Here is a 26,517-nt window from a genome sequence, read left to right on the forward strand (position 1 = left end):
CTCTGTCTAATGGAGTTAATGTTTAGGGGGACACCTATCACATACTAAGTACCATGCTCAGTGCTGAAGCCCTGCTTTTGAATCAAGGGTGTAACATGGGCTCCTTATGCTCCCCACCCTTTTTTTTGAGACAAGGTCTCACTCTCTTGCCCCGGCTGGAGTGCAGTGGTGTGATCATGGCTCACTGCAGCCTCAACCTCCTGGGTTCAAGCAATCCTCCCGACTGAGCCCCCTCAAATAGCTGGGACCACAGGTATGCATCATCATGCCCAGCTAATTTTTGTATTTTTTGTAATGGCGAAATTTCACCATGTTGCCCAGGCTGGTCTCGAACTCCTGGGCTCAAGTGATCTTCCCACTTCGGCCTCCCAAAGTTCTGGGATTACAGGCGTGAGCCACTGCGTCCAGCTATGCCCAATTTATAGCTATGTGGCCAGGAGGTGGTGAAGCTGAGGTCCAACCCCTGTTCTCCTGGACCACAAAAACCCTGCTACACTCTTCTGCCCCTTCCACTTTGCAGACCAGAAGGCTCAGAGAAGGTAAGTGACTCTCCCAATATCACCATAGCAGGTCATTGGCAGGGGTCCAGAGTTGAACCCAGACCTGCCCGACTCCCAAGCCAAAGCTACCAGGCCTCACCCCCAACCCCTGGACCCTGGTCCAGCCCCCAGCCTGCCCTGACTCACCAGACCCCGGGGGGCGGCACAGGGAGCACAGGTACCCCCACATGCCACTTGAACCCACCCGGCTGCTGCCTCGGAAGCTCGTCGCTCTCTGAACCCAGGCCCCAGGCCTGGGCTGGGCTGAGGCTGGGGGATTACCCCCAAAGCGCATGTCAGCAGCTTCTGCCCCATTGTCCAGCCAGGCACAGACACCAAGCCCTGGCCTCTGTCGGCACCCTCGCCCCTCACACCAGCCTGGGTGGCCCCTCTGCAGACCTGTCCCCCATCTCACACCAGAGGGTTGGGGCCTACTTCAGAGGGCGTGGGGGACCAGGCCAGGATGGCAGGATCCCGGAATGCTGGGGGCCTCCCTCCCTTCTCTCTGAAATGCCCCCTGCCCACTCTCAGCCACCGGGGAAGGCAGGAATGTGCTGAGCTCTGGGAAATGCCTTCCAGGCCTGGCAGCAACCAAGCATTGGGGTGTGGCCAGAAGCCAGCCAGAGCCCTCCTCCCGGGAGGGGTAGAAGGGATGGTATGGTCGGGGCTCCCGATGGGCCTGAGGAGACCCTCACTTCATTGCAGTCTCTCTCCTTCATTGATTCACGCAAACATTCTTTCGTTCCTATATTCATTCAACAAACATTCACAAGCCCTGTTTAGTGGTAGGTCTTTTGCTGGGCACAGGGGACATCAACAGATCTAACTCCACCCCAGGGAGGAGGCGGCAAACTCAGGAAAGGATCCTGCAGGAGGTGATATCGGCAGTCAAACTGAATTAGCCAGGCGTGGTGGCGGGCACCTGTGAGCCCAGCTACTCGGGAGGCTGAGCAGGAGAATTGCTTAAACCCAGGAGGCAGAGGTTACAGTGAGGCAAGATTGCACCATTGCACTCCAGCCTGGGTGACAGAGCGAGACTCTGTCTCAAAAAGAAAATAATAATAAACAATAAAAGGAAGTCAAAATGGAAGATTGAGGAGGAGGGAGCTAAGGAGAAAAGGAGGGAAGGGGGTTCCAGGCAGAGGGACAAGTGTGGGCAAAGGACCAGAGGTGAGAAATGGAGCGGGTCTTCATTCACCATCAGGAAACATTCAGTGAGCACCTGGTCTTCTGTCCAGTCCCAGGCTGGATGGTGCCGGGGACACAGTGTGACTGGGACAGCTCAGGCCTGCATCCACACCATTCACAGTCCAGCAGGGAACAAACCCAGAAAGAGGAGGGTTGTGATGGGGCAATCATAGGCAGAGAGGTCAAAGCCTTGATGGGGAAGTCCAGAAAAGGTGGCTGCCCCAGCCTAGGAAGAGAAATCAAGGAGGGCTTCCTGGAGGAAGTGGCATTTGAGCTTGCACCTGGAGGATATATAGGAGTTAACCCAAAGCCATGGGTGGTGAAGGAATGACAGTGTGTTTCAGGTAGCGGGAACACCCTGTGCAAAGGCCCTTTGAGAAAATGGTTAAGGTGAGAGTATGAGGGAAAGGTAAGAGGCGGTCCAGGGGTCAGCAGGGCCATGAGGAGGGCCTCAGACTTTGTCCTGTGGGCCCTGAAGAGCTATCAGAGGGACAAAGTATGAATAGCACTGAGCTTTTAGGTACCTGAGGGCAGAAAGAGGCTGAGCTATCAGCCAGGCTAGCGTAGGGAAGAAAATCCCCCTCTCTCTGCTGAGGGTCAAACAGAAAAGGGAGGCTGGTACACAACATCCCCTCTCTTCCCTTGTCTCAGAGAGCAGAGATCTTTGCTTGTTCTCAGTCTTAGGGGAAAGCATTTAACCTTTTGCCATAAAGTAGGAAGTTAGCGGTCCGTGTTTTGTAGATACGCTTTATCAGGTTAAGGAAGCTTCTTTCCCTAGTTTGCTGTGAGTTTTTTGTTTTCTTGTTTTTGAGAGATGCGGGTCTCACTATGTTGCCCAGGCTGGCCTCAAACTCCTGGCCTCAAGCGATCCTCCTGCCTTGGCCTCCCAAAGTGCTGACATTACAGGCATGAGCCACTGTGCCTGGCCTGCTGTGAGTTATTTTCTTTCTTTTTTTTTTCTTTTTCTTTTGTTTTTTTTTTTGAGGCAGAGTTTTCGCTCTTTCACCCAGGCTGGAGCAAAGTGGCGCAATCTCGGCTCACTGCAACCTTCGCCCCCTGGGTTCAAGAGATTCTCCTGCCTCAGCCTCCCGAGTAGCTGGGATTACAGGCGCCTACCACCACACCCAGCTAATTTTTGTATTTTACACTTGATCTTAGCCAAAAGGCCAAGAAGCAATAATTTTGTATTTTTAGCAGAGATGGGGGTTTCGCCATGTTGGCCAGGCTGGTCTTGAACTCCTGACCTCAGGTAATCCACCCGCCTTGGCCTCTCAAACTGTTGCGGTTACAGGCATGAGTCACCACACCTGGACTGTTGTGAATTCTTATCACGAATGGTGTGTCTCTCTGTGTGTCTCTATCTTTGTGTCTCTCTGTTCTTCTGTTTCTCTCTGTCCTTATTCTTTGTCTCTCTTTCCTAGTTTCTTTCTGTCTCATTCTGTCTGTGCGTTTCTCTCTCTCTCTCTCTCTCTCTCTCTCTCTCTGTCATGCTTTCCCTCACCCAAGGGGGTGTGGCCATGGGAAGCTAAGTTGGGGGTGGCCCCAGTGTCCTGGTTCCGGCTGTGGCCACGGCAGTAAACACAGGACATCCTGTGAGGCTAGGGAAGGAGGTGGACGCTTCATCTCAGGGACCACCCTCTCCAGACTCAGTCTGAGCCAAGCAGGAGCCTTGGCCTGCCCTGCGTGGCCTAGCCACTCCGCCCCACCCAGTCCAGCCAAGGGACACTGGTGTCTCCCTCGAGCCCACCGTTCACGCCCACCCCCACACCCCAGTCCTCTCTCCTGAGCTCCCGGCCCAGGGCCCGGGCAGCTCCATGCCTTCCCCTGGGTGTCTCCCCAGCCTCTTGCACCCCCTGGGTCCCTCCTTGGCCTCAGCCCCAACCCCAGACTTGGTTCTCTCCCCAGTTGCCATCTCAGGGATGGCCCCAGTGTCTCCCAGTCCCCTGATTAGAGCCCTGAGCCTGGTCTGAGACCCCTCCTCCAGGCCTTGTCAGTCCCACAGCCTGTCTGCTGGGCCTCCTGAGTGCCTCTTCCCTCCCAACAGCTGCTCCGTCCCTCCCCAGATTCTCCACCCCTGGGATCCTGGGCTCCTGGCCTCCAGTGTCACCTCCCCGACGATGCCACCCACCTAGTGAAGGGATCCTTTTACTTCATGACTCCCCAGCGTCTTCAGAGTTAAGTCCCCCATCCAGGGTCCTATATGCCCTGGCCCCTGCGGACCCTTCCAGTCTTGTCATTTACCTTACTGCTTTCCTCCTCCTTCCAGCCAAACCCAGCAGCTTAGAGATCCCTGAAAATGTTGTAGGGTCTCTCTCTCAGTGACCCTTGCTGTTTCCTTGCCCACCAGAACAATAGTTCTTTGGGGCAGATACTGTTACTGTTCCAGTTTACAGGTGAGGACCCCGAGGCTCAGAGAAGTTAAGTACCTTGCCTAGAGTCACACAGCCACAGAGCGGTAACTCTTTTTTCTTTTCTTTTCTTTTCTTTTCTTTTCTTTTCTTTCTTTCTTTCTTTCTTTTCTTTCTTTCTTCCTTTCTTTTCTTTCTTCCTTTCTTTCTTTCCCTTCCTTCCTTTTTTCTTCTCTCTCTTTCCTTTCTTTCTTCCTTCCTTCCTCTCTCTCCCTTCCTTCCCTCCCTCCTTCCTTCCCTCCTGCCTTCCTTCCTTCCGTCTTTCCTTCTTTCTTTCTGACAGGGTCTTGTTCTGTCACCCAGGCTGGAGTGCAGTGGTGCAATCATGGCTCATTGCAGCCTCAAACTCCTGGCCTCAAGTGATCTTCTCACCTCAACCTCCTGAGTAGCTGGGACTACAGGCGTGAGCCGTCGCATCTGGCCAAAGCTGGGGTTCAAACCCAGGCAGTCTGGCTTTCAGGAACAGTCTCTTCTCTCCAGCTTACTGCTTCAATAATATCTCTGTTAGATTTCTAAAGCGTGCCGGGACTGCATACCATAGGTGCTCAATAAGTGTTTTTTAATTTTGTTTGGTTTGGTTTTTTTGAGATGGAGTCTCGCTCTGTCGCCAGGCTGGAGTGCAGCGGCACAATCTCGGCTCACTGCAACCTCCGCCTCCTGGGTTCAAGTGATTCTCCTGCCTCAGCCTCCTGAGTAGCTGGGATTACAGGCCCGCCACCTTGCCCAGATAATTTTTGTATTTTTAGTAGAAATGGGGTTTCACCATGTTGGCCAGGATGGTCTCAATCTCTTGACCTTGTGATCCACCTGCCTCGGCCTCCCAAAATGCTGGGATTACAGGCGTGAACCACCATGCCCGGCCGCTCAATAAGTGTCTAATGAATAGGGACAGAGGTAGAAGGTGAGCCTTGGAAAGTACAGAATTCAGACCCCAGAGAAGTGGGGTAATAAGGGCCCAGGGGCAGGGGAGAGATGTGGTCAGATTTACCCTTTACATAGGGATAGGCACACAGTAGGTGTGTGCTCATAAATTTTTGCTGAATGAAGGACAGGAAGAAGGGAGGGAGGAAAAGGAGACAAGATAGCTGGTCACAGCTCTTCCAGGTGTGTGAGAGAGAGAGAGAGAGAGAGAGAGAGTGTGTGTGTGTGTGTGTGTGTGTGTGTGTGTGTGTGTTTGGGGGGTGGTCCTGTGAATGCCATGGAGGAAAACTGGCCTAGGGGGTGTCATGGCAAGCATACACAGAGGCTCTGTGAAAGGTGGCAGTTGTGCCAGGGCTGGCGGCTCAGCTAGGAATGGTGTGGGCCCTGGAGTCTGCTGGCCAAGGTGGTGTGGCCTCCTGGGGTTGAGCCTGAGGGTGGAGCAGCACACCAGAGCCAGGGAGCCTGCACAACCCATCTGGGGGTGACACATGGGGAGAGAGGGGCAGGTCCTCACACATGAGCCATTCATAAACCTGAGGGCACCGGGCAGACGGGACCAGGGCTGATGTAGCCCATATGGTGCTTTTGTGTAAAAGACATGCCCCTTCCTGGAGGTACTTGACCTCCATCTGCTGGGAAACTTGTAATAAATATGTAAATGCAGGGTACCTGGAACACCAGTGGCAGCCCCTTACATACGGAGCCTATATGCAGTGCACAACCTATGCAACTGTACCTAGAGGCTCTGGGGAGAGGGGCCATCACTGGCAAAGCAGGCACAGGGGCAGATGGAAGGATCAGCTCACCCCATATTGGGCCTCGGAGACATCAGAAACAGGTCCTTAGCTGGGCACAGTGGTTTGTGCCTATAGTCCCAGCTACTCTGAGGGCTGAAGCCAGAAGATCCTTTGAGCCTAGGAGTTCAAGGCTGTACAGCACTATGATCACTCCTCTGTACAGACAGTGCTCTCCAGCCTGGACAACACAGTGAGACCCAATCTCTTTGAAAAAGCGGGGAAAGGAAAGAATAAGAAACAGGTCCACGGGAATCCCAGCACTTTGGGAGGCTGAGGTGGAAGGATTGCTTGAGCCTGGAGGTTCGAGACCAGCCTGGACAACACAGGGCAACACTGTCTCTACAAAAAATTTAAAAAATCGGCCAGGCGTGGTGGCTCACGCCTGTAATCCCAGCACTTTGGGAGGCCGAGGCAGGGCGGATCACTTGATATTAGGAGTTCAAGACTAGCCTGGCGAACATGGTGAAACTCTGTCTCTACTAAAAATACAAAAAATTAGCCGGGCATGGTGGCAGGTGCCTGTAATCCCAGCTACTCGGGAGGCTGAGGCAGAATTGCTTGAACCCAGGAGGCAGGGGCTGCAGTGAGCCGAGATTGCACCATTGCACTCCAGCCTGGGCGACAGAGCGAGAATCCATCTCAAAAAATAATAAATAAATAAATAAATAAATAAATAAAAATACGAATAAAAATAAAATCAGTTGGGCGTGGTGGCGTGCACCTGTAACCCCAGCTAATTGGGAGGCTGACGCGGGAGGATTGCTGAAGCCCAGGAATTCGAGGCTATAGTGAGCTATGATCGCGCCACTGCACTCTCCAGCCTGGGCGACAAAGCGAGACCCCGTCTCTAAAAAAAAAAAAAAAGAAAGAAAAAGAAAAGAAAGAAACAGGCCCGCAGAGTGTTGTAAACAGAGGGCGTTCATGATCCCTCGACCACTGGACAGATGTCCGGGGAACCCAAGACGGCGGCATCGCAGAGCCCGACTGGGCACCAGGGGGCGGTGCTGAACTCAGCCCAGGCGCCCAAGTTTTGAGTCTGCGGCAAAGCAGTCCGAGTCCCATTTGCCCGGGGCTGGAGTCACTCGGGGTTGGAGTCAGGCGCCTGGAAGACCCTCAGCCTGGACGACAGCTCCCCGCAGGCCATTTTCACCCGCTTCCGCGGCCCGCCTCATCCACTTCCAGAAATGGGCACAACTTCCTCTGCTCCTCCAGGAAGCACCACTCTGCCCGCCCCTTCCCGGCCCCTGGGGCCGACCCAGGCTCCCCATCTGGCCCAGCTCCACTCCTGCCTCTGCCTCCCCGAGGCTTCTGGCCAGAAGCGAGGCTCTGGGACCCCTCGATGGCGGCGTTTCCCTCACTCAAGGCCCCGCTGGCCCCTCGGGTCACCGTCCAGCCCCCTGCGCCTCTCTCCATGCGCACCCGCAGTTTTCACGGTGACACTCCCTCCCCTCCGTGCACCCCCCCTCAGGCTCCGCCCTGTCCCTGCGGCCGTCAGGAAGGACGCAGCCTGGGTCCCGTGCCAGGCCGCTGAGTGTGCGGCCCCTCCCAGCCAGGCCTGGAATGCGGCTGGACCGCGGGGGCGGCCGCTGACACCCGGCGCTCCAGCCAGGCCCAGCACACGGGCAGGTGGCCCCAGCTCGTCCGGGTCTGGGTTTCTTCTAGAAGGAAGGCACAGCTGCCTGCCCTGAGCTCCCTCTCTGCAGTCCAGCTACCAAGCCTAGTGGCTTTATTTCAGACACAGCTCCAAGCGTCCCTATCCTTTGCCCAGAGATTTAAGACCAGGAGTGAATTTTATTTTTAAAAATGGGCTGTTGTCCCCCTTTCCTCCCCCATTTTCCTGGAGAGCCGACTCTCAGGGCTCCTTGGAGAGGATCTGTCCAGGGTCCAGGTTTTGTGTTTTTATTTCGGGACCATTCTGAAAGCAATCTCCCCTTCGCTCCTCAATAAATACAGGTAGACTCCAGGCGAGGACTTGCTTTCATTTTTAAAAAGTTGCCTTGACTTCCTGCTAGCAAGGAAAAGAAATAAAATTTAAGAAAAAAAAAAAAAAAAAAGGCCAGGCACAGTGGCTCACGCCTGTAATCCCAGCACTTTGGGAGGCTGAGGCAGGCAGATCACGAGGTCAGAAGATGAAGACCATCCTGGCTAACACGGTGAAACCCTGTCTCTACAAAAAATATAAAAAATTAGTCGGTCCCAGCTAATTGGGAGGCCGAGGCAGGAGAATCGTTTGAACCCGGGAGGTGGAGGTTGCAGTGAGCCGAAGTCACGCCACTGCACTCCAGCCTGGGCGACAGAGTAAGAATCTGTCTTAAAAAAAAAAGAAAGAAAAAAAAAAGTGGCCTGGTAGGAGGATCGCTTGAGCCCAGGAGTTTGAGGCTGTAGTGAGCCATGATCAGACCACTGTACTTCAACCTGGGTGACAGAGCGAGACCCTATCTCAAAAAAAAAAAAAAAAAAAAAAGTTCATAATTTAAACCCCACCTCAAGTGATAATCTTGGAGCCTTGGTTTTCTCACCTGTAAAATGGGGATGATAATACTACCGATCTTGTAGGGCTGTTATAGGATTAAATGAGTTAACACAGTGACGTGCTTAGAAACTGTGCCTCGTACACAGTCTACGCCCAATAAAATGATGTTTTTATCTCGCCTTCACATTTGCCCAGAGACAAAGCAGCACACGGATTTGAGATTTCCCAGGACTGGCTTTAATTTGAAAAATCTGATTGGGGTCTCTTCCCATATCAGAGAAGGAACAGCCCAAGCTATGACCCCAGGGCCAGGGAATTCAGTCCCCACCAGACCCTGTCATTCCATCACTAGGGGGTAATTCCAGGCTCCCCCTGCCAGCCCTGAGACAGGAGGACGGATGTGAAGTTGCCCAGGACTGGATTCTGTCTCTCCAAAGTGGCCCAAGCCCTGTTTTCTGTACTAGGGAAGCCAGCTGTGTCTTTTCGAGGACAGTTGATCCAGCCAGCAGGCTCAGTTCAGATACCAGACAACCATCCCAGCACGAGGGCTCAGCGCCCTGGCCCCGGCGGCCGCTCCAGTGCCTGTGTGCCCACCAGCACATCCATGAGGTAGTCCAATTCGGCCTCGTCCAGCTCCGGAGCTTCCTCCTTGCCCGGCCCATCCTCAGGGACTGGTTTGAGGCCCTCAGAGGCTGGTGCCCAAAGTTCATTGTCATACATAGAGGTGTCAATATCCTCAAACAGGCCCTCGAGCCCATCGTCCAGTAGACAACCAGTGGCTGGGCCCAGCAGGTCCAAGGCACCCAGGCTGGGCGCTGCTCCCCCGATGCTACGGCCTGGTGGCCCTTCGTCTGCCAAGGGTTGGGGAGCCTGACTCAGGCCCTCAATGTGGCTGAGGTCCTCCAGGAGGCTGGCCATGGAGGCTGAAAGGGCAGCGTCTGAGCTTGCCAGTAAGTTGTCAGCCACACTGGGGGCTGCAGGTGGGCTGGGCACAGGTGGCAGGGCAGCCGCGGGTGCCATGGACGCCTGGATGCGCCGCAGAGTGTTCACGACCAGCACCAGGTGCCGCAGGTCCGGCTCACTCTGCTGCAGGCTGTGGTGGAGCTTGAGCACTGAGAGGTCAAAGAGGGAGCTAGAGGCCACGGCCTGGGGTGCCTGTGCCACCGCTGCGTGGCCAGGATCTAGCCACCAGGCGTCGACTGCCAGAGGTTCCTTCTCCTCCTCCTCCTCCCGTTTCCGCTTCAGACCCTTGCTCAGCATCTGCAGAGGGCAGGGAGTTATGGAGTTGTAGTCAGTTATAGAAAACAAATGTTAAGTTCAAAGCCTGGATCTGACAGTTGCTGCAGGTAGGATCTTGGGCAAGTCACTTAACCTCTCTGTGCCTAGCTTTTCTTAGGGAACTTTAAAGATATAGACAATTTTTATTTAACTGTATATGTATATTTATAGATTTTTTTTGAGATGGAGTCTCGCTCTGTTGCCCAGGCTGGAGTGTAATGCCGTGATCTCAGCTCATTGCAACCTCTGCCTCACGGGTTCAAATGATTCTCGTGCCTCAGCCTCCCCAAAAGCTAGGATTACAGGCGCACGCCACCACACCCGGCTAATTTTTGTATTTTTAGAAGAAGCACGGTTTCACCATGTTGGCCAGGCTGGTCTCAACCTCCTGGACCTCAAGTGATCCGCCCACCTCTGCCTCACAAAGTGCTGGGATTACATGCGTGAGCCACCGCGCCTGGCCTATAGACTTCTTAAATTTTAAATTTTATATTTAAGTATATTTATAGACTTTTTTATCTGAAAAAATAAAGATGGGGTCTCACTATATTGCCCAGGCTGGTCTCAAACTCCTGGCCTGAAGCGATCCTCCCCCCTCAGTCAATAAGTACTTTTTTTTTTCCCTTTTATTTTTTGTAGAGACAAGGTCTCACTATGCTGCCCAGGGTGGTCTCAAACTCCTTGCCTCAAGCCATCCTCCTGCCTCAGCCTCCCAAAGTACTGAGATTACAAGTGTGAGCTGCCTCACCCTGCCAATAAGTACACTTAATGATAACATTATTTCTTCAGTGAACCATGTGGAATGGCCAATATTCAACTTTTTCCCCTACAAAAGCAGCTGTTTCACATATTTTATTATAATAACATAATTATATCTAAATAAGTTATAATATTATAAATACTAAACTAGTTTCACGTAGTTTAATATTTATTGTCTACTATGACTATGTTTCAAACAGTAAATAAATAAGGAAACACAGGAAATGTACAGAGAATTACAGGAAGACACTAAAAGTTCCTAGAGACCTTTTAGATGATCAGAGAAGGCTCCTGTAAGGAGGTGACATTTGAATGGAGCCCTCAGGCCAGAGAAGTCAGCCATGGGAGACCCTGGGAAAAGCATTCCGGGAGGAGGGAACAACAAAAAAAGGCAGAGAAAAGCCCAGAGGCTGGATGGGCTTGAACTGGAAAGAGACCAGCATGGGTGGCACACAGAGAGTGACATGGTAGCAGACCAGATTGGGGAGCAGCTAGGGGAACGGGCACAAGCCAGGTCACAGAAAGCCACATATGCAGAAGTAGGGAGTTTGGATTTTATCCTGAGTGTGGTGGGCAGTCATTAAAGGAATTTGAGCAGGGAGGGAATGGTGCTGTGAGCTGATTAGGTTTCCGGAAGATCCCCCCCCATGGCTGCTTCGAGGAAGACTGTGGGGGGCAAAAAGAGGGGGGATCTGAGACCCACTGGTAGGCTGTACTCGTTTGGGACGGACGATGGTGATGGCCTGGAGTAGGAGCTGGTAGTGGCATGGAAGGAAGTCGGTCGAGTCAGGACTTATTTGGGAGGCAGAATAGACAGGGCTTGTCGGGAAATCGTGATCGGCACCGGGGTCAGTCACTGAGATAAGTTTGAGGGTCCACTGTTCTTGGAGTGGCGGGGGTAGGGCTGGAGTTTTGGACCCCTGGCGCTACCTACTTTTTTGGGCCAGGAAGACTGTAGAGTCCAGTTTCGGGACCCTGCCTAGCAAGATTTTAAGAGTGGCCCACCACACTACTCAAAACAGGGTCTTCGTCCCCTTCCCCGCAGTCCGGGGAGTCCGGAACCGCAGGAATTCCGCCCCCACCCCCGACTCCGCCCCCGGGTCCCGGCGCCCCCTAGCGGTGCCCAGGCCGGCTTTCCCCCGGGGATTCTGGCCCCTCTGACCCCAGGACCCCTTCTACTGCCCCGATTCCCGGCTGTGATTCCTGCCGGCCTCCCGGCGCCGTGCGAGCCGGGACCCCTGGCGGGCTGTTCTCTGCGCCCGGCCTCCGCTCGCTTCCGGCAGTGGAGGCGGCTCCTCCCGAAGCGGCGGCGGCGGGGGCGGGTGAGTCACGCAGCCGGAGCCAAGAAGCCGGCGCCTCCGCCCCCTTCTCGGACTGCGGCGTGATTCACCCGGCCCGGCCGGGGCAGACAGCACGTAGAGGTCCGTGCGTCTCGATCCCGGGCAGCCCCGGCGGGCACCTGTCGGACAGGTCAGGGATCGAACTCCGTGAAGGACCCGGCCGCTGGTAGCCCTTCTGTTCCCAGGCCCCTTCATTTACATACCTTGCTCACTAGCGGCCAATCAGAACGAAGAGGTACCCACCCACAACCAATCAGGAAACGGCGGCGGCAGCATCGCTTGCTGGCGCTCCTCCGGAAACCGGCGCCTGGGTCGCGAGACGCAGTTCTGACTCTGGCTCACGACTCCAGACTCCTAACTACCCTTAGCGACCGCCCACTCTCGTGGCTGCCCCGCCCTCCGCCCCAGGGATTGGCCCTGCATGGTGATGGGCGGAGCCTGTAGGGGGCGGATTCTGAAGGAGGGGCTTCAGGGCGCATGCCCGGGCAGCTGCGCGAGTGAGGGGTGGAAAGAGGTGGCTTTTTACTCCGGGGAACGGTGGCGAGTGGGGGCTTTTGCCTCTCAAAATACGAGCCCCTCACAACTACCCATGCACCTGCCAAACCCGGCAATTAAGCTTCTTACACATCCAGCCCCGACAGGGGTCTACACTACAGATAATGCCCGGGTTCAAATTCCGACTCCGGATTCCCCACTCACTGGATGCGTGACCTTGGAAAAATGATCAACCTCTTCAAGCTACACAAAGTTAAATGGGGATCGTCTTGCCTACCTCTTGACAGGATACTTTAAATAGGATCGTATCTATAAGAACACAATACCACACTCAAGCAATGCTGGACAGTTGGACTTAATTGTGGTTAAAGGCGGGAGTGAGGTGGGAGTGCGATACCAACGGAATCACATCCCGGGCTCCATTCCCTAAGCAGCTGTGTGACCTGGGGCAAGTGTTTTAATCCCTTCTGGTCTGTTTCTCCTTTAAAATGAGAGAAAATAGCGCCTAGTTTACAGGATTGTTTTTAAGGATGAAATTAATTCATGAAAAATCTTCAGAGTGGGGTGCAACATGTTTTGTGTTTTTTTTCATTTTATTTATTTATTTATTTGAGACAGATTCTCACTCCGTCGCCCAGGCTGGAGTGCAGGGGCACGATCTCGGTTCACTGTAACCTCCGCCTCCCAGGTTCAAGCAATTATCCTGCCTCAGCCTCCCGAGTAGCTGGGACTACAGGCGTGCGCCACCAAGCCCGGCTAATTTTTGTGTTTTTAGTAGAGATGGGGTTTCACCATGTTGGCCAGGCAGGTCTCAAACTCCTCACCTCAGGTGATCCGCCCTCCTCGGCCCCTGAGTGTTGGGATTACAGGCGTGAGCTACCGCGCCCAGCTGCTTATTATTTTTTTCTTTACTTTTTATTTTATTTTATTTTGTTTTTGAGACAGGGTCTCGCTCTGTCACCCAGGCTGAAGTGCAGGGGTGCCATCTCGGCTCACTGCAGCCTCCCGGGTTCAAGCCATCCTCCTGCCTCAGACCCCCAAGCAGCTGGGACTACAGGCGCACACCACCATGCCTGGTTAGCAACGTTGTTTCTTTGTTAGTAGTAATAGCTGTTGTAATAAGACAAGCTCTTAGTTCAAGGTGGATAGACATGCAGGATGGGGCTAGAGGTAGACAGGGTATAATACTCCTCCCATGGCCGGATGCAGTGGCTCACGCCTGAATACTCTCTCACCTAGATTTAATTGATAGTTGTTAGCTAGGCAACAACTGTAATCCAGTACTTTGGGAGGCCAAGGCAGGAGGGTCACTTGAGTCCAGGAGTTCACTTGAGTCCAGCCTGGGCAACACAGTGAGATCTCATCACTACAAAAAAATTTAAGAATTAGCCAGGCGTGGGCCGGGCGTGGTGGCTCACGCCTCTAATCTCAGCACTTTGGGAGGCCGAGGTGGGCAGATCACGAGGTCAGGAGTTCGAGACCAGCCTGGCCAACATGGTAAAACCCTGTCTCTACTAAAAATACAAAAAATCAGCCAGGTGTGGTGGCAGGCGCCTGTAATCCCAGCTACTCAGGAGGCTGAGGCAGGAGAATAGCTTGAACCCAGGAGGCGGAGGTTGCAGTGATCCAAGGCAGCGCCACTGCACTCCAGACTGGGTGACAGAGCAAGACTCTGTCTCAAAAAAAAAAAAAAAAAAAAGGATTAGCCAGGCGTGGTAGCATGTTCTTGTGGTCCCAGCTGCTTGTGGGGCTAAGGTGGGAGGATTCCTTGAGCCCAGGAGGTCAAGGCTGCAGTGAGCCATGTTCATGCCACTGCACTCTAGTCTGAGTAACAGAACAAGACCCTGTATCAAAAAAAAAAAAGAAAAAGAAAAAAGTAATGGTTGGTAACATTGTAGATAAAAGTTGCCTTTATCTACATATGTGTATATATTGTTTCTTTTGCTAAACCTTTAGAGAGTAAATTGCAAGCATCTTGATATTCTACCCTTAACAGCTCAGGAGGCATCTCTTAAGAATAAGGACATTAGGCCCTGTGCGTTGGCTCACACCTGTAATCCCAGCACTTTGGGAGGCTGAGGCGAGCGGATCACCAGAGGTCAGGAGTTCGAGACCAGCCTAACCAATATGATGAAACCCCGTCTCTACTAATAATACAAAAATTAGCCGGGCATGGTGGCATGTGCCTGTAATCCCAGCTACTCAGGAGGCTGAGACAGGAGAATTGCTTGAACCCAGGAGGTGGAGGTTGCAGTGAGCTGAGATTGCATCATTGCACTCCAGCCTGGGCAACAAGAGCAAAACTCCATCTAAAAAAAAAAAAAAAGAATAAGAACATTCATGTACAAGCCACAAAAATACTATTTCACATCTAATAGAATCAAGAATTCCACAATATCACCTAATAGCCAGTCTATATTCAAATCTCTCCAACTGACCCAAGAATATCCTTTATAGTTGCTTTCTTTTCTCCAAAATCAGGATCCAATGAAGGTTCACATGCTAATTTGGTTGTAATGAAGAAATTACATACTATATTTTATTCTCGAATATTCCCCCACCCAAATCCCTTTTTTTTTTTTTTTTTTTTTTGAGACAGAGTCTCGCTCTGTCGCCCAGGCTGGAGTGCAGTGGCGTGATCTCGGCTCACTGCAACCTCCATCTCCGGGTTAAAGTGATTCTCCTGCCTCAGCCTCCCGAGTAGCTGGGATTATTGGCGTGTGCCACCACGCCTGGCTAATTTTCTTGTGTTTTTAGTAGAGACAGGGTTTCGCCATGTTGTCCAGGCTGGTCTCAAACTCCTGACCTCAGGTGATCCACCCGCTTTGGCCTCCCAAAGTGCTGGGATTACAGGCATGAGCCACCACACTCAGCCTCAAATCCTTTTTGATGTTTTGTTGACATTGAATTTCTGGCAAAACAGCCTAGTCATGCTGCATAGTGTCCCACATTCTGGATTTGTCTGACTGTGTTTAATTTGTTCCTCTCTTTTTCCAATAAGCTGGAGGTTGGGTCTAGGGGCCTGGTGAGATTCTGCTTATGCAGTGAACAGGGAGACTCCACAGGGTGTGTCCTAATCCTTATTAATGTACTTCCTAATCCTAATGCATTATAGTAGTTGGCACCAGTGTCAGGATGTCCCACCATTGGTAATGCAGAGTTTCATCACGTGATTAAGATTGTGAGGGTTACATTGTAAAATAAATTTATCCTTTCTAGTTAGCAAATAACCTTTGGGATGATGCTTTAGAGCCTGTCAAGATCCTATCTCCAAGATGTATGTGGTGGCTCATGCCTGTAATGCCGGCACTTTGGGAGGCCAAGGCGGGAACTTGAGCCCAGGAGGTTTTGTGATTTTTTTTTTTTTTTTTTTTTTTTGAGATGGAGTCTCACTTTGTCGCCCAGGCTGGAGTGCAGTGGCACGATCTCGGCTCACTGCAAGCTCCGCCTCCTGGGTTCACGCCATTCTCCTGCCTCAGCCTCCTGAGTAGCTGGGACTACAGGCGCCCGCCACCTCGCCCGGCTAATTTTTTTTTCCTTTTTTTTTTTTTTTGTATTTTTAGTAGAGACGGGGTTTCACCATGTTAGCCAGGATGGTCTCAATCTCCTGACCTCGTGATCCGCCCGCCTTGGCCTCCCAAAGTGCTGGGATTATAGGCGTGAGCCACCGCACTTGGCCAGTTTTTTTTTTTTTTTTTTTTGAGATGGAGTCTTGCTCTGTCGCCCAGGCTGGTGTGTAATGGCGCGGTCTTGGCTCACTTCAACCTCTGCCTCCTGGGTTCAAGGATTCTCCTGCCTCAGCCTCCTGAGTAGCTAGGATACAGGCGCATGCCACTATGCCTGGCTAATTTTTGTATGTTTAGTAGAGACAGGGTTTCACCATGTTAGCCAGGCTGGCCTCAAACTCCTGACCTCAGGTGATCTGCCCACTTTGGCCTCCAAAAGTGCTGGGATTACAGGCGTGAGCCACCTTGGCCTCCCAAAGTGCTGGGATTACAGGCGTGAGCCACCATGTCTGGCTTTTTTTTTTTTTTTTTTTGGGATGGAGTCTCTGTCACCCAGGCTGGAGTGCAGTAGCACAATCTCAGCTCACTGCAACCTCTGCCTCCCGCGTTGAACGATTCTCCTGCCTCAGCCTCCTGGGTAGCTGGGATTATAGGCGTGCACCACCATGCCTGGCTAATTTTTGTATTTTCAGTAGAGACGGGGTTTCAACATGTTGGTCAGGCTGGTATCAAACTCCACCCACCTCACCCTCCCAAAGTGCTGGGATTACAGGCATGAGCCACTGTGCCTGGCCAGAGCCCAGGAGTTTGAGACTAGCCTGGGCAACACAGCAAGACCCAATCTCCACAAAATACTGGTATTTGTTTATGTTTTTTGTTTGTTTTTGAGACGGAGTCTCGCTCTGTCGCCAGGCTGGAGTGCAGTGGCCCTATCTACAGAATACTGTTTTTAAAAACTTATCCTAGCATGGTGGCATGCACCTGCAGTCCCAGCTTCTTGGGAGGCTGAGGTGGATCACTTGAGCCCAGGAGTTTGAGGCTGCAGTGAGCCATGATTGCACTAGTGCACGCCAGCCTGGGCGAAAGAGTGAGACCCCAAAAATATCCTGTTTTCCACTAACTTTTCACCCAACTGTTTGAGCATTCATTGACAATTGCTGCCTGAATTAACTACTGTAGTTAGCATTTTTGAGAACTTACTTTGGCCAGGAGCTTTATTCAAAACTAAAAGCTCTTCCCACAGCTCTGGAATTAACAAATGAGCTACTTGAAGAAGGTTAAGTCTCATTGCCAATTTATGGGACGAGTTTTTTTTTTTTTTTTTTTTTTTTTGAGACGGAGTTTCACTCTTGTTGCCCAGGCTGGAGTGCAATGGCACGGTTTCGGCTCACCACGGCCTCTGTCTCCCGGGTTCAAGAAATTGTCCTGCCTCAGCCTCTCGAGTAGCCGCGATTACAGGCATGCACCACCACGCGTGACTAATTTTGTATTTTTAGTAGAGACGGGGTTTCTCCCTGTTGGTCAGGCTGGTCTTGAACTTCCGACCTCAGGTGATCCGCCTGCCTCGGCCTCCCAAAGTGCTGGGATTACAGGCATGAGCCACCATGCCCGGTCCACGCCTGGCTCTTAAATTTTTTTGTAGTGATGAGATCTTACTATGTTGCCCAGGCTGATCTTGAACTCCTGGACTCAAGTGACCCTTTTGCCTTGGCCTCACAAAGTACTGGGATTATAGTTGTTCCCTGTCCAACAACTATCAAATAAATCTAGGTGAGATAGTATTCAGATGCTCAGAATACTATTTTCCCCATCTTTTCTATGTGCTTGAATTTTTAATAATAAAATTAAGGTAAGATGCTAATTAGAACCAGGCCCTCGCTAGGCAAATTCACATTTTCTGCCCTCCAGAATCCATTTTTATGGCTGGCAAAAGGGAGGCCTGGACCTGGAGTCTCCCAGTGGCTTACTCCAGGTCATACACTGAAGGAAAAGGAAATTTTCCTTTATGCCTGTAGTTCCAGCTGCTTCAGAGGCTGAGGTGGGAGGATCGCTTGAACCTGGGAGACAGAGGTTGCAGTGAGCCAGGATCAGGCTGCTGCTGCGCTGCACTCCATCCTGGGCGACAGAGCAAGACTCTGTAAAAAAAAAAAAAAAACAAGAACAAGAGCTCAGAGGAATCATCTGATTAATATATATTTATTAAACACCTACTATGTGGTGGCCACTGTTGTAGATGGTGAGGATACAGCACTGGGTAAATTTCACAGAGTCTCCCCTCTCATGGATCAGGGTAGGAGGTGAAGAGAGAAAATATATATGAAAACGAATACATTCATTGATTTGCAAACATTTATGTCTTGAGCCCCTTTTGTGTGCCAGACACTGTTATAGGCACTGAAGAAAGGGCAGTGAAATTACAGATGAAAATCTCTTATGGGAGCAGATGAACAATAAACAAATTACCTTGGCCGGGCGCCGTGGCTCACGCCTGTAATCCCAGCACTTTGGGAGGTCGAGGCAGGCAGATCACTTGAGGTCAGAAGTTCGAGACCAGCCTGACCAACATGGTGAAACCCCATCTCTACTAAAGATACAAAAGTTAGCCGGGTGTGGTGGCAAGTACCTGTACTCCCAGCTACTTGGGAGGTTGAGGCAAGAGAATCGTTTGAACCCAGGAGGCAGAGGTTGCAGTGAGCCGAGATCGTGCCACTGTGCTCCAGCCTGGGTGACAGAGCAAGACTCTGTCCGAAAAAAGAAAAGAAAACAATCTAAACAACAACAACAAAAAAAATCGAAAAAAAGAAAGCAAATTAAATCAATTTAATTTGCATTTTTAGTAGAGATGGGGTTTCGCCATATTGATCAGGCTGGTCTCGAACTCCTGACCTCAGGTGATCCGCCCGCCTCGGCCTCCCAAAGTGCTGGGATTACAGGCATGAGCCACCGCGTCTGGCCAGTTTTTTTAAAATTTTTTATTTGTAGAAGCAGAGTATCCCCATGTTGCCCAAGCTGGTCTTGAACTCCTGGGCTCGAGTGATCCTCCTGCCTCCGATTCCCAAAGTGCTGGGATTACAGGAGTGAGCCACCTGGCCGGGTCTACTTCTTTTGTTTCATCAGGTCTCTGCTGAATTGTCCCCTCTTCAGACATAACACCTCCTCCTCCCCAAAGCTGCACATCTCTCAGCTCACTGCAACCTCCATCTCCTGGATTCAAGCAATTCTCCTACCTCAGCCTCCCGAGTAGCTGGGATTACAGGCGCCTGCCACCATGCGCGGCTAATTTTTTTTTTTTTTTTTTTTTTTTTTAATAGAGACGAGGGTTTCATCATGTTGGCCAGACTAGTCTCGAACTCCTGACCTCAAGTGATCCACCCGCCTGGGCCTCTCAAAGTGTTGGGATCACAGGCATGAGCCACTGCACCCGGCCTGCTTTTTTCTTTTCCTTTGCAATTACCTGCTCCTAAGGTACTAGATAATTTGTGTGTTTTTTTTTGTTGTTGTTTTGTTTTGTTTTGAAAGTAGCCCAGCGTGATGGCAGGCGCCTGTAGTCCCAGCTACTTGGGTGGCTGAGACAGGAGAATTGCTTGAACCCGGGAGACGGAGGTTGCAGTGAGCCGAGACAGTGCCACTGCCATCTCAAAAAACAAAAACAAACAAAAAAATTAGCCGGGCGTGCCTGCAGTTCTAGGTACTTGGAAGGCTGAGGTAGGAGAATCACTTGAACCTGGAGTTTGAAGCTGCAGTGAGCTATGATTGCCCCACTGTACTCCAGCCTGGGCGACACAGAACGACTCTGTCTCAAAAAACGAACAAACCAAAACAAATGAGAGAGGTAGGAAAACTAGAGGAAGAGCATTCCAGACAGAGGCGAGAGCCAGTGCAAAGGCTCTGAAGTGCTGCCTGTCAGGAGACAAGGCCAGGGCAGCTGGACTGGGAGCTGCCGGGAAGGAGGTCCGAGAAGTGAGGCCTTTTAGCCTATTCTGTGGACCTTTGTTTTTTACTCCGAGCGGGATGAGAAGACCCTGGAAGATGAATCGATGAGAAAAATAATTTCCGTTTCCGTTCAGTGACTTGAAGAAAACAAAATAAGACGGGATAATCGCCTGTAACCAGGGTGGTCCTAGAGAGAGATTCTTCGAGGCGTTGACATTGGAGCTGGGGCCAGAAAATGGAGACGGAGCCAGGAATTCAAAGGCTGGGGGAAGGGAGAAGAGGAGAGGCCGGGCCTGGGGAAATGAAACCATCGGCGAAGCCACCGGGCCGGGCAAGCCTGGAGAGAAGCCTCCGCCTGCTGGGGAGGGAGGGAGGGAGGGGGGTCGGGAGGCGCGGCCCGCCCCATCCGGCCTCTGGGGAGGGAGGAGGCGCCAGGCCGGCTCCCGGCCGCGGCCGCCTCCCGGGTACCCCGGCCGGCCCAGGGCGGAGGGTGGGCAGCGGGGAGGGACTGGGCCTTCCCGCCACGCCCAGGGCGGGCCGCGGGCCCATCCCCCGCCGCGGAGGAGGGCAGGTTGGGGAACGTGGACACTGCCCTCGGGGACTCGGTTCCTTCTGCAGGGCCAGCCTTTCCACTTCTGTGGCCAGTTCTTTTTAACAAGTGCGGTGTTAAGGAAGGCGCTGGGCCTCTCGCAGCCTCAGTTTTTTCATCTGGAAAGAGGGTGCTCCTCTTACTGGCCTCATCGCGGTGCTAAGGAACTGTGCGATTCCCCTTCCCAGGGTTATCTTCAGGGCAGGCAGAGAGCTGCAGGGATAGGGGGAGGGCGGGGCACGGTGGCTCACTTTTTTGTTTTTGTTTGTTTGTTTCCAGACGAAGTCTTGCTCTGTCGCCCAGGCTGGAGTGCAGTGGCGCCATCTCGGCTCACTGCAACCTTCGCCTCCCGGGTTCAAGCAATTCTCCTGCCTCAGCCTCCCGAGTAGCTGGGATTACAGGCGCCCGCCACCACACCCGGCTAATTTTCAGTAGAGACAGGGTTTCACCATGTTGGCAAGGCTGGTCTCGAACTCCTAACCTCGTGATCCGCCTGCCTCGGCCTCCCAAAGTGCTGGGATTACAGGCATGATCCACCGCGCCTGGCCTGTTTGTTTTTGAGACGGAGTTTCGCTCTTGTCGCCCAGGCTGGAGTGCAGTGGCCCCATCTCAGCTCACTGCAATCTCCACCTCTCCGGTTCAAGCAATTCTCCTGCCTCAGCCTCTGGAGTAGCTGGGATTACAGGCAGCTGCCACCTTGCCCAGATAATTTTTGTATTTTTAGTAGAAATGGGGTTTCACTATGTTGGCGAGGCTGGTATTGAATTCCTGACCTCAAGTAATCCACCTGCCTCAGCCTCCCAAAGTGCTGGGATTGTAGGAGTGAGCCAGGGCGCCCTACCTGTTTTTGTTTTTGAAACAGGGTCTTGCTCTGTAGCCCAGGCTGGAGTGCAGCAGTGGGATCTCCTCTCACTGCAACCTCTGCCCATTCTGGGCTCAAGCGATCCTTCTACCTCAGCCTCACGAATAGCTGGGACTACAGGCGAGCACCACCACACCCAGTTTTTTTTTTTTTTTTTGGTTTTTTTTTTTTTTTTTTTTTTTTTTTTGAGTAGAGACAGGACCTCAGGGCCTCGCCATGTTACCCCAGGCTGGTCTCAAACTCCTGGGCTCAAGCAATCTGACTGCCTTGGCCTCCCAAAGTGCTGGGATTACAGGGGTGAGCCAACTTGCCTGGCCCTTCTTCAGGTTTTTACCCAAGTGTCACCTTGTCTCAGACGCCCTATCTGGCCATCCTATGTAAATTGCAACACCCTCCTCACTCCCCTGCTCCCCCCTGCCCCCACAGCATTTATCACCACCTGGCTGACTTACACATTTTCACTTCTTTTTTTTTTTTTGAGACAGAGTCTTGCTCTGTCGCCCAGGCTGGAGTGCAGTGGTGTGATCTCGGCTCACTGCAACCTCCGCCTCCCGGGTTCAAGTGATTCTCCTGCCTCAGCCTCCTGAGTAGCTGGGACTACAAGTGTGCATCACAATACCCAGCTAATTTTTGTATTTTTAGTAGAGATGGGGTTTTACCATGTTGGCCAGGCTGGTCTCGAACTCCTGACCTCAAATTATCCACCCACCTTGGCCTCCCAAAGTGTTGGGATTACAGGCTTGAGCCCCCACACCCGGCCTTATTTTTCTTTTTATTTACTTAATTATTTTTGAGACATAATTTTACTCTGGTTGCCCAGGCTGGAGTGCAGTGGCCTGATCTCAGTTCACTGCAACCTTCACCTCTCAGGTTCAAGCGATTCTCCTGCCTCAGCCTCTGGAGTAGCTGGGATTACAGGCGCCAGCCACCATGCCCAGCTAATTTTTTTGTATTTTTGGTAGAGAGGGGGTTTCACTGTGTTGGCCAGTCTGCTCTCGAACTCCTGACCTCAGGTGGTCCACTCGCCTTGGCCTCCCAAAGTGCTGGGATTGCAGGTGTGAGCCACAGCGCCCGGCCCTATCTAACTATATCTATCTATCTATCTATCTATCTATCTATCTATCTATCTATCTATCTATCTATCTATTTGGAGTGGGAGTCTCACTCTGTTGCTTAGGCTGGAGTGCAGTGCTGTGATCACAGCTCACTGTAACCTCCAACTGCTGGGCTGAAGAAGGGATCCTCCCACCCGAGCCTTCTGAATAGCTGGGACTAGCGTGCCCAGCTAATTTTTTTTTTAAATTGTTTTAGAGATGTGGTCTTGCTATGTTGCCCAAAGTGGTCTTGAATTCTTGGCCTCCAATAATCCTCCTGCCTCAGCCTCCTGAGTTACTGGGCTCATAGTCACGTGCTGCCGTGCCTGGCATTATTTTTCATGTGTATTTCACTCTTCCCCCACTGTTAAATTTCATGAGAGCAGGAATTGTCTATTTTATTTATTTTCCTGCTGAAGAGTGCCAGGTCCACAGCAGGCACTCAATAAATCTGAGCCATTATTGGAATCCTTGGCGTGCCTCAGGCTCCCTGACACTTTGCGGTGTGAGGCAGGTATTACTCCAGATCCTTCAGTTTGGAATATGGTGTATATGAGGAACAGCAGGGAATGGTGTGGTGGGAGTATAAGAGTGAGGGTGTGTAGGGGAGATGAGTTCAGAAAGGTGGGAGGGAAAGTTAGTCATTGCTAGGTCTGGAGTTCATTTTTTTTTTTTTTTTGAGACGGAGTCTTGCTCTGTCACCCAGGCTGGAGTGCAGTGGTGCAATCTCGGCTCACTGCAAGCTCCGCCTCCCGGGTTCACGCCATTCTCCTGCCTCAGCCTCCTGAGTAGCTGGGACTACAGGCACCCGCCACCTTGCCCGGCTAATTTTTTTGTATTTTTAGTAGAGACGGGGTTTCACCGTGTTAGCCAGGATGGTCTCAATCTCCTGACCTCGTGATCTGCCCGCCTCGGCCTCCCAAAGTGCTGGGATTACAGGTGTGAGCCACCGCACCCGGCCATTTTTTTTTTTTTTTTTTTTTTTTTTTTGAGACAGGACCTCCCTCTGTTGCTCTGTTCCAGATGGAGTGCTGGAGTGCAGTGGTGCTATCTCTGCTCACAGCCTCCATTTCCTGAGCTCAAGCGATCCTCCCACCTCAGCCTCCTGAGTAGGTGGGACTACAAGGGCATGCCATCAGCCCAGCTAATTTTATTTTAGTTTTTTGTAGAGATGGGGTCTCCCTATGTTGCCCAGGCTGGTCTTGAACTGGACACAAGCGATCTTCCTGTCTCAGCCTCCCAAAGTGCTGGGATTACAGGCGTGAATCACTGCACCTGGCCAAGTTTTTCAACAACAAATAATATTTTTTTTTTTTTGAGATGGAGTTTCGCTCTTGTTGCCCAGGCTGGAGTGCAATGGCACGATCTCAGCTCACCACAACCTCTGCCTCTTGGGTTCAAGTGATTCTCCTGCCTCAGCCTCCTGAGTAGCTGGGATTATAGCCATGTGCCACTACAACTGGCTAATTTTGTATTTTTAGTAGAGACAGGGTTTTTCCATGGTGGTCAGGCTGGTTTCGAACTCCCAGCCTCAGGTGATCCGACCGCCTTGGCCTCCCAAAGTGCTGGGATTATAGGCGTGAGCTACCGTGCCTGACCCTTCAACAACAAATAATTTTTGAGAGTGCAATTGTGCCAAGTATAGTTCTAGGCACAGACCAACACAACCCTCAGAGTTCCCAGGAGAGTAGGAGGCTACCTATAGATGAGAAATAAGTAACTCGAGATTGGGTAGATGCTACTAAAACAAAATCAGTCCGGGTGCAGTGGCTCATGCCTGTAATCCCAGCACTTTGGGAGGCCGAGGCGGGCGGATCACCTGAGGTCAGGAGTTCAAGACCAGCCTGACCAATATGGAGAAACGTTGTCTCTACTGAAAATACAAAATCAGCTGGGTGTGGTGGCGCATGCCTGTAATCCCAGCTGTTCGAGAGGCTGAGGCAGGAGAATCGCTTGAACCCAGGAGGCGGAGGTTGTGGTGAGCCAAGATCGCGCCATTGCACTCCAGCCTGGGCAACAAGAGTAAAACTCCGTGTCAAAAAAAAAAAAAAAAAAAAAATTAGCCAGGTGTGGTGGCACGTGCCTGTAATCCCAGCTACTCGGAAGGCTAAGGTAGAAGAATTGCTGGAACCGGGAGGTAGAGGCTGCAGTGAGCCAGAATCATGCCACTACACTCCATTCTAGGAGACAGAGCAAGACTGCATCTCAAAAAAAAGAAAGAAAGAAAATCAAACAAGTTGTGGTGGGGTGGTGACCCACCTGGATGTGTTGAGCTAGGAAGGGCAGGGAAGACCTCCCTGAGAAGGGGATATTGGGATTGGTGAAGCTATTGGGGAAAATGTCCACTGGGAAGATTTAACAGTTAGGGCAAAGGCCCTGGGGTGAGAAGGAGCTGGGGTCAAGGGAGCCCAGTTGAGTGATGGAGAGAGTGGGAGATGGAACTGAGAAAGTTGTCCGAAGTGAGAATAAGTCACTCCTTGCAGGTCTTGGTGGAGTTGGCGCTTTATTGAGTGTGTCAAGAAGTCACTGGAGGCCGGGCGTGGTGGCTCATGCCTGTAATCCCAGCACTTTGGGAGGCTGAGATGTGAGGATCGCTTGATTCCAGGAGTTCAAGACCAGCCTGGGCTACATGGCACAACCCCATCTCTACAAAAAATACAAAAATTAGTCAGGTGTGGTAGCACGTGCCTGTAGTCCCAGCTACTTGGGAGGCTGAGGCTGAGGTGGGAGAATTGCTTGAGCCCATCAGGTGGAGGTTGCAGTAAGCTGTGATTGTACCACTGCACTCCAGCCTGGGCGACAGAGCCAGAGACCCTGTCTCAAAAGAAGAAGAAGAAAAAAAAAAGGCACTGAAGGTTTCAAGGAGGAAGACATGATTCAATTGCCATCATATTGGGATGCAGACCTGGTTGCTTACCTTTTATTTTTATTTTTTACAATTCCACAGCAAATATCACACCTGGTTGCTTTTTTTTTTTTTTTTTTTTTGAGATGGAATCTCGCTCTGTCACTCAGGCTGGAGTGCAGTGGTATGATCTCAGCTCACTGCAACCTGTGCCTCCTGGATTCAAGTGATTCTCCTGCCTCAGCCTCCTGAGTAGCTGGGACCACAGGTGTTTGCCACCATGCCCAGCTAATTTTTTGTATTTTTAGTAGAGACAGGGCTTCGCCATGTTGGCCAGGCTGGTCTCAAACTCCTCACTTCAGGCAATCCTCCCGCCTTGGCCTCCCGAAGTACTGGAATTACAGGCCTGAGCCACCGCGCCTGGCCTTGTACCTGGTTGCTTTCTTTAGATCCTCTGGGCCACCTCATTCCTCTCTCTCTGGATTGGCACCCACCTCTTCAGGTTATCCCTCCACTTTCTGACAATGACCCCTTCAGGTTGAGAAATCTGGCTTTGACCCAGAAACCACAAGCAAAATCCCCATCCTTTCTCCACCCATGGACTATACTCAGGTGTTGTTCCTCCTCGCAGCCCTTCCAGAAAAGTCCCTAATGCTGTGTAGCTCACTTGCTTCATCTCTTCAAAGACCATTGTAAAGGCATAGCCTGTACAGGTATCACATTACCTCTTCCTTCACTTCCTTCACCTCCTTCTCCTCTCCCGTATCTCAGCAGCCTGGGCTTGTACCTCCGAAATAAAGCATCAGCACAGGTCAGGCACAGTGGCTCATGCCTGTAATCCCAGCACTTTGGGAGGCTGAGGCAGGCGGGTCACTTGAGGTTAAGAGTTGGAGACAAGCCTGGCCAACATGGTGAAACTGTCTCTATTTTTTAAAAAATACAAAAATTAGCTGGGCGTGGTGGCAAGCACCTGTAGTCACTGCTATTCGGGAGGCTGAGGCAGGAGAATTGCCTGAACCCGGGAGTGGAGGTTGCAGTGAGCCAAAATCCTGTCATTGCACTCCAGCCTGGGTGACAGAGTGAGACTCTGTCTCAAAAAAAAAAAAAAAAAAAAAAAAAAAAAAGCATTAGCACCATGATTCTAATCTGGGCTCTGCTTCCTAGCCAACTCTCCTAAAGAGGTCTTTTAGTACTGGGGGTCTTTGGGCATTTTCTTGCCCCTCTGGGCTCAGGAGCACATTCAGTGACACATACTCCGTGTGACTCAGTTTCTCCCTCCTGTGCCCACCCACGTGGCTGGTTAGTCTAAGAAGCAACATTTATAATAGTGAAGGACAAGGCTCTGGAGGCCATTTCAGCGTAGCTCCCTGGTCCTTGTTCTTCCTAGCTGTGTGGCTCTGAATTAAGTGACTTGTCCTCTCTAAACTTCTGGTTCCTCCTGTATAAAAAGTGGTAACAGTACTTACTTCTATATAATTATGAGGATTAAC

General features: G+C 51.6%; 1 protein-coding gene across 2 annotated transcripts; it reads right to left on the reverse strand.

The window, feature by feature from the left end:
- Positions 1-8,540: 8,540 nt before the first annotated feature.
- SERTAD1 (SERTA domain containing 1) lies at positions 8,541-12,063 on the reverse strand. Of its 2 annotated transcripts, none has more exons than XM_034945136.1 (2): positions 11,907-12,063; positions 8,541-9,586 (listed from the first exon to the last, which is right to left on the reverse strand). In XM_034945136.1, the coding sequence occupies exon 2, from the start codon at positions 9,584-9,586 to the stop codon at positions 8,876-8,878; it is 711 nt and encodes a 236-aa protein (XP_034801027.1). In that variant the 5' UTR covers positions 11,907-12,063; the 3' UTR covers positions 8,541-8,875. The 2 variants fall into 2 exon arrangements, with proteins under 2 accessions (XP_034801027.1, XP_024782527.2); XM_024926759.3 differs by having other exon boundaries at positions 11,947-12,050.
- Between the last annotated feature and the right edge of the window lie 14,454 nt (positions 12,064-26,517).

Source organism: Pan paniscus, chromosome 20, assembly GCF_029289425.2.
Source record: "Pan paniscus chromosome 20, NHGRI_mPanPan1-v2.0_pri, whole genome shotgun sequence".
Lineage (NCBI taxonomy): Eukaryota > Metazoa > Chordata > Mammalia > Primates > Hominidae > Pan > Pan paniscus.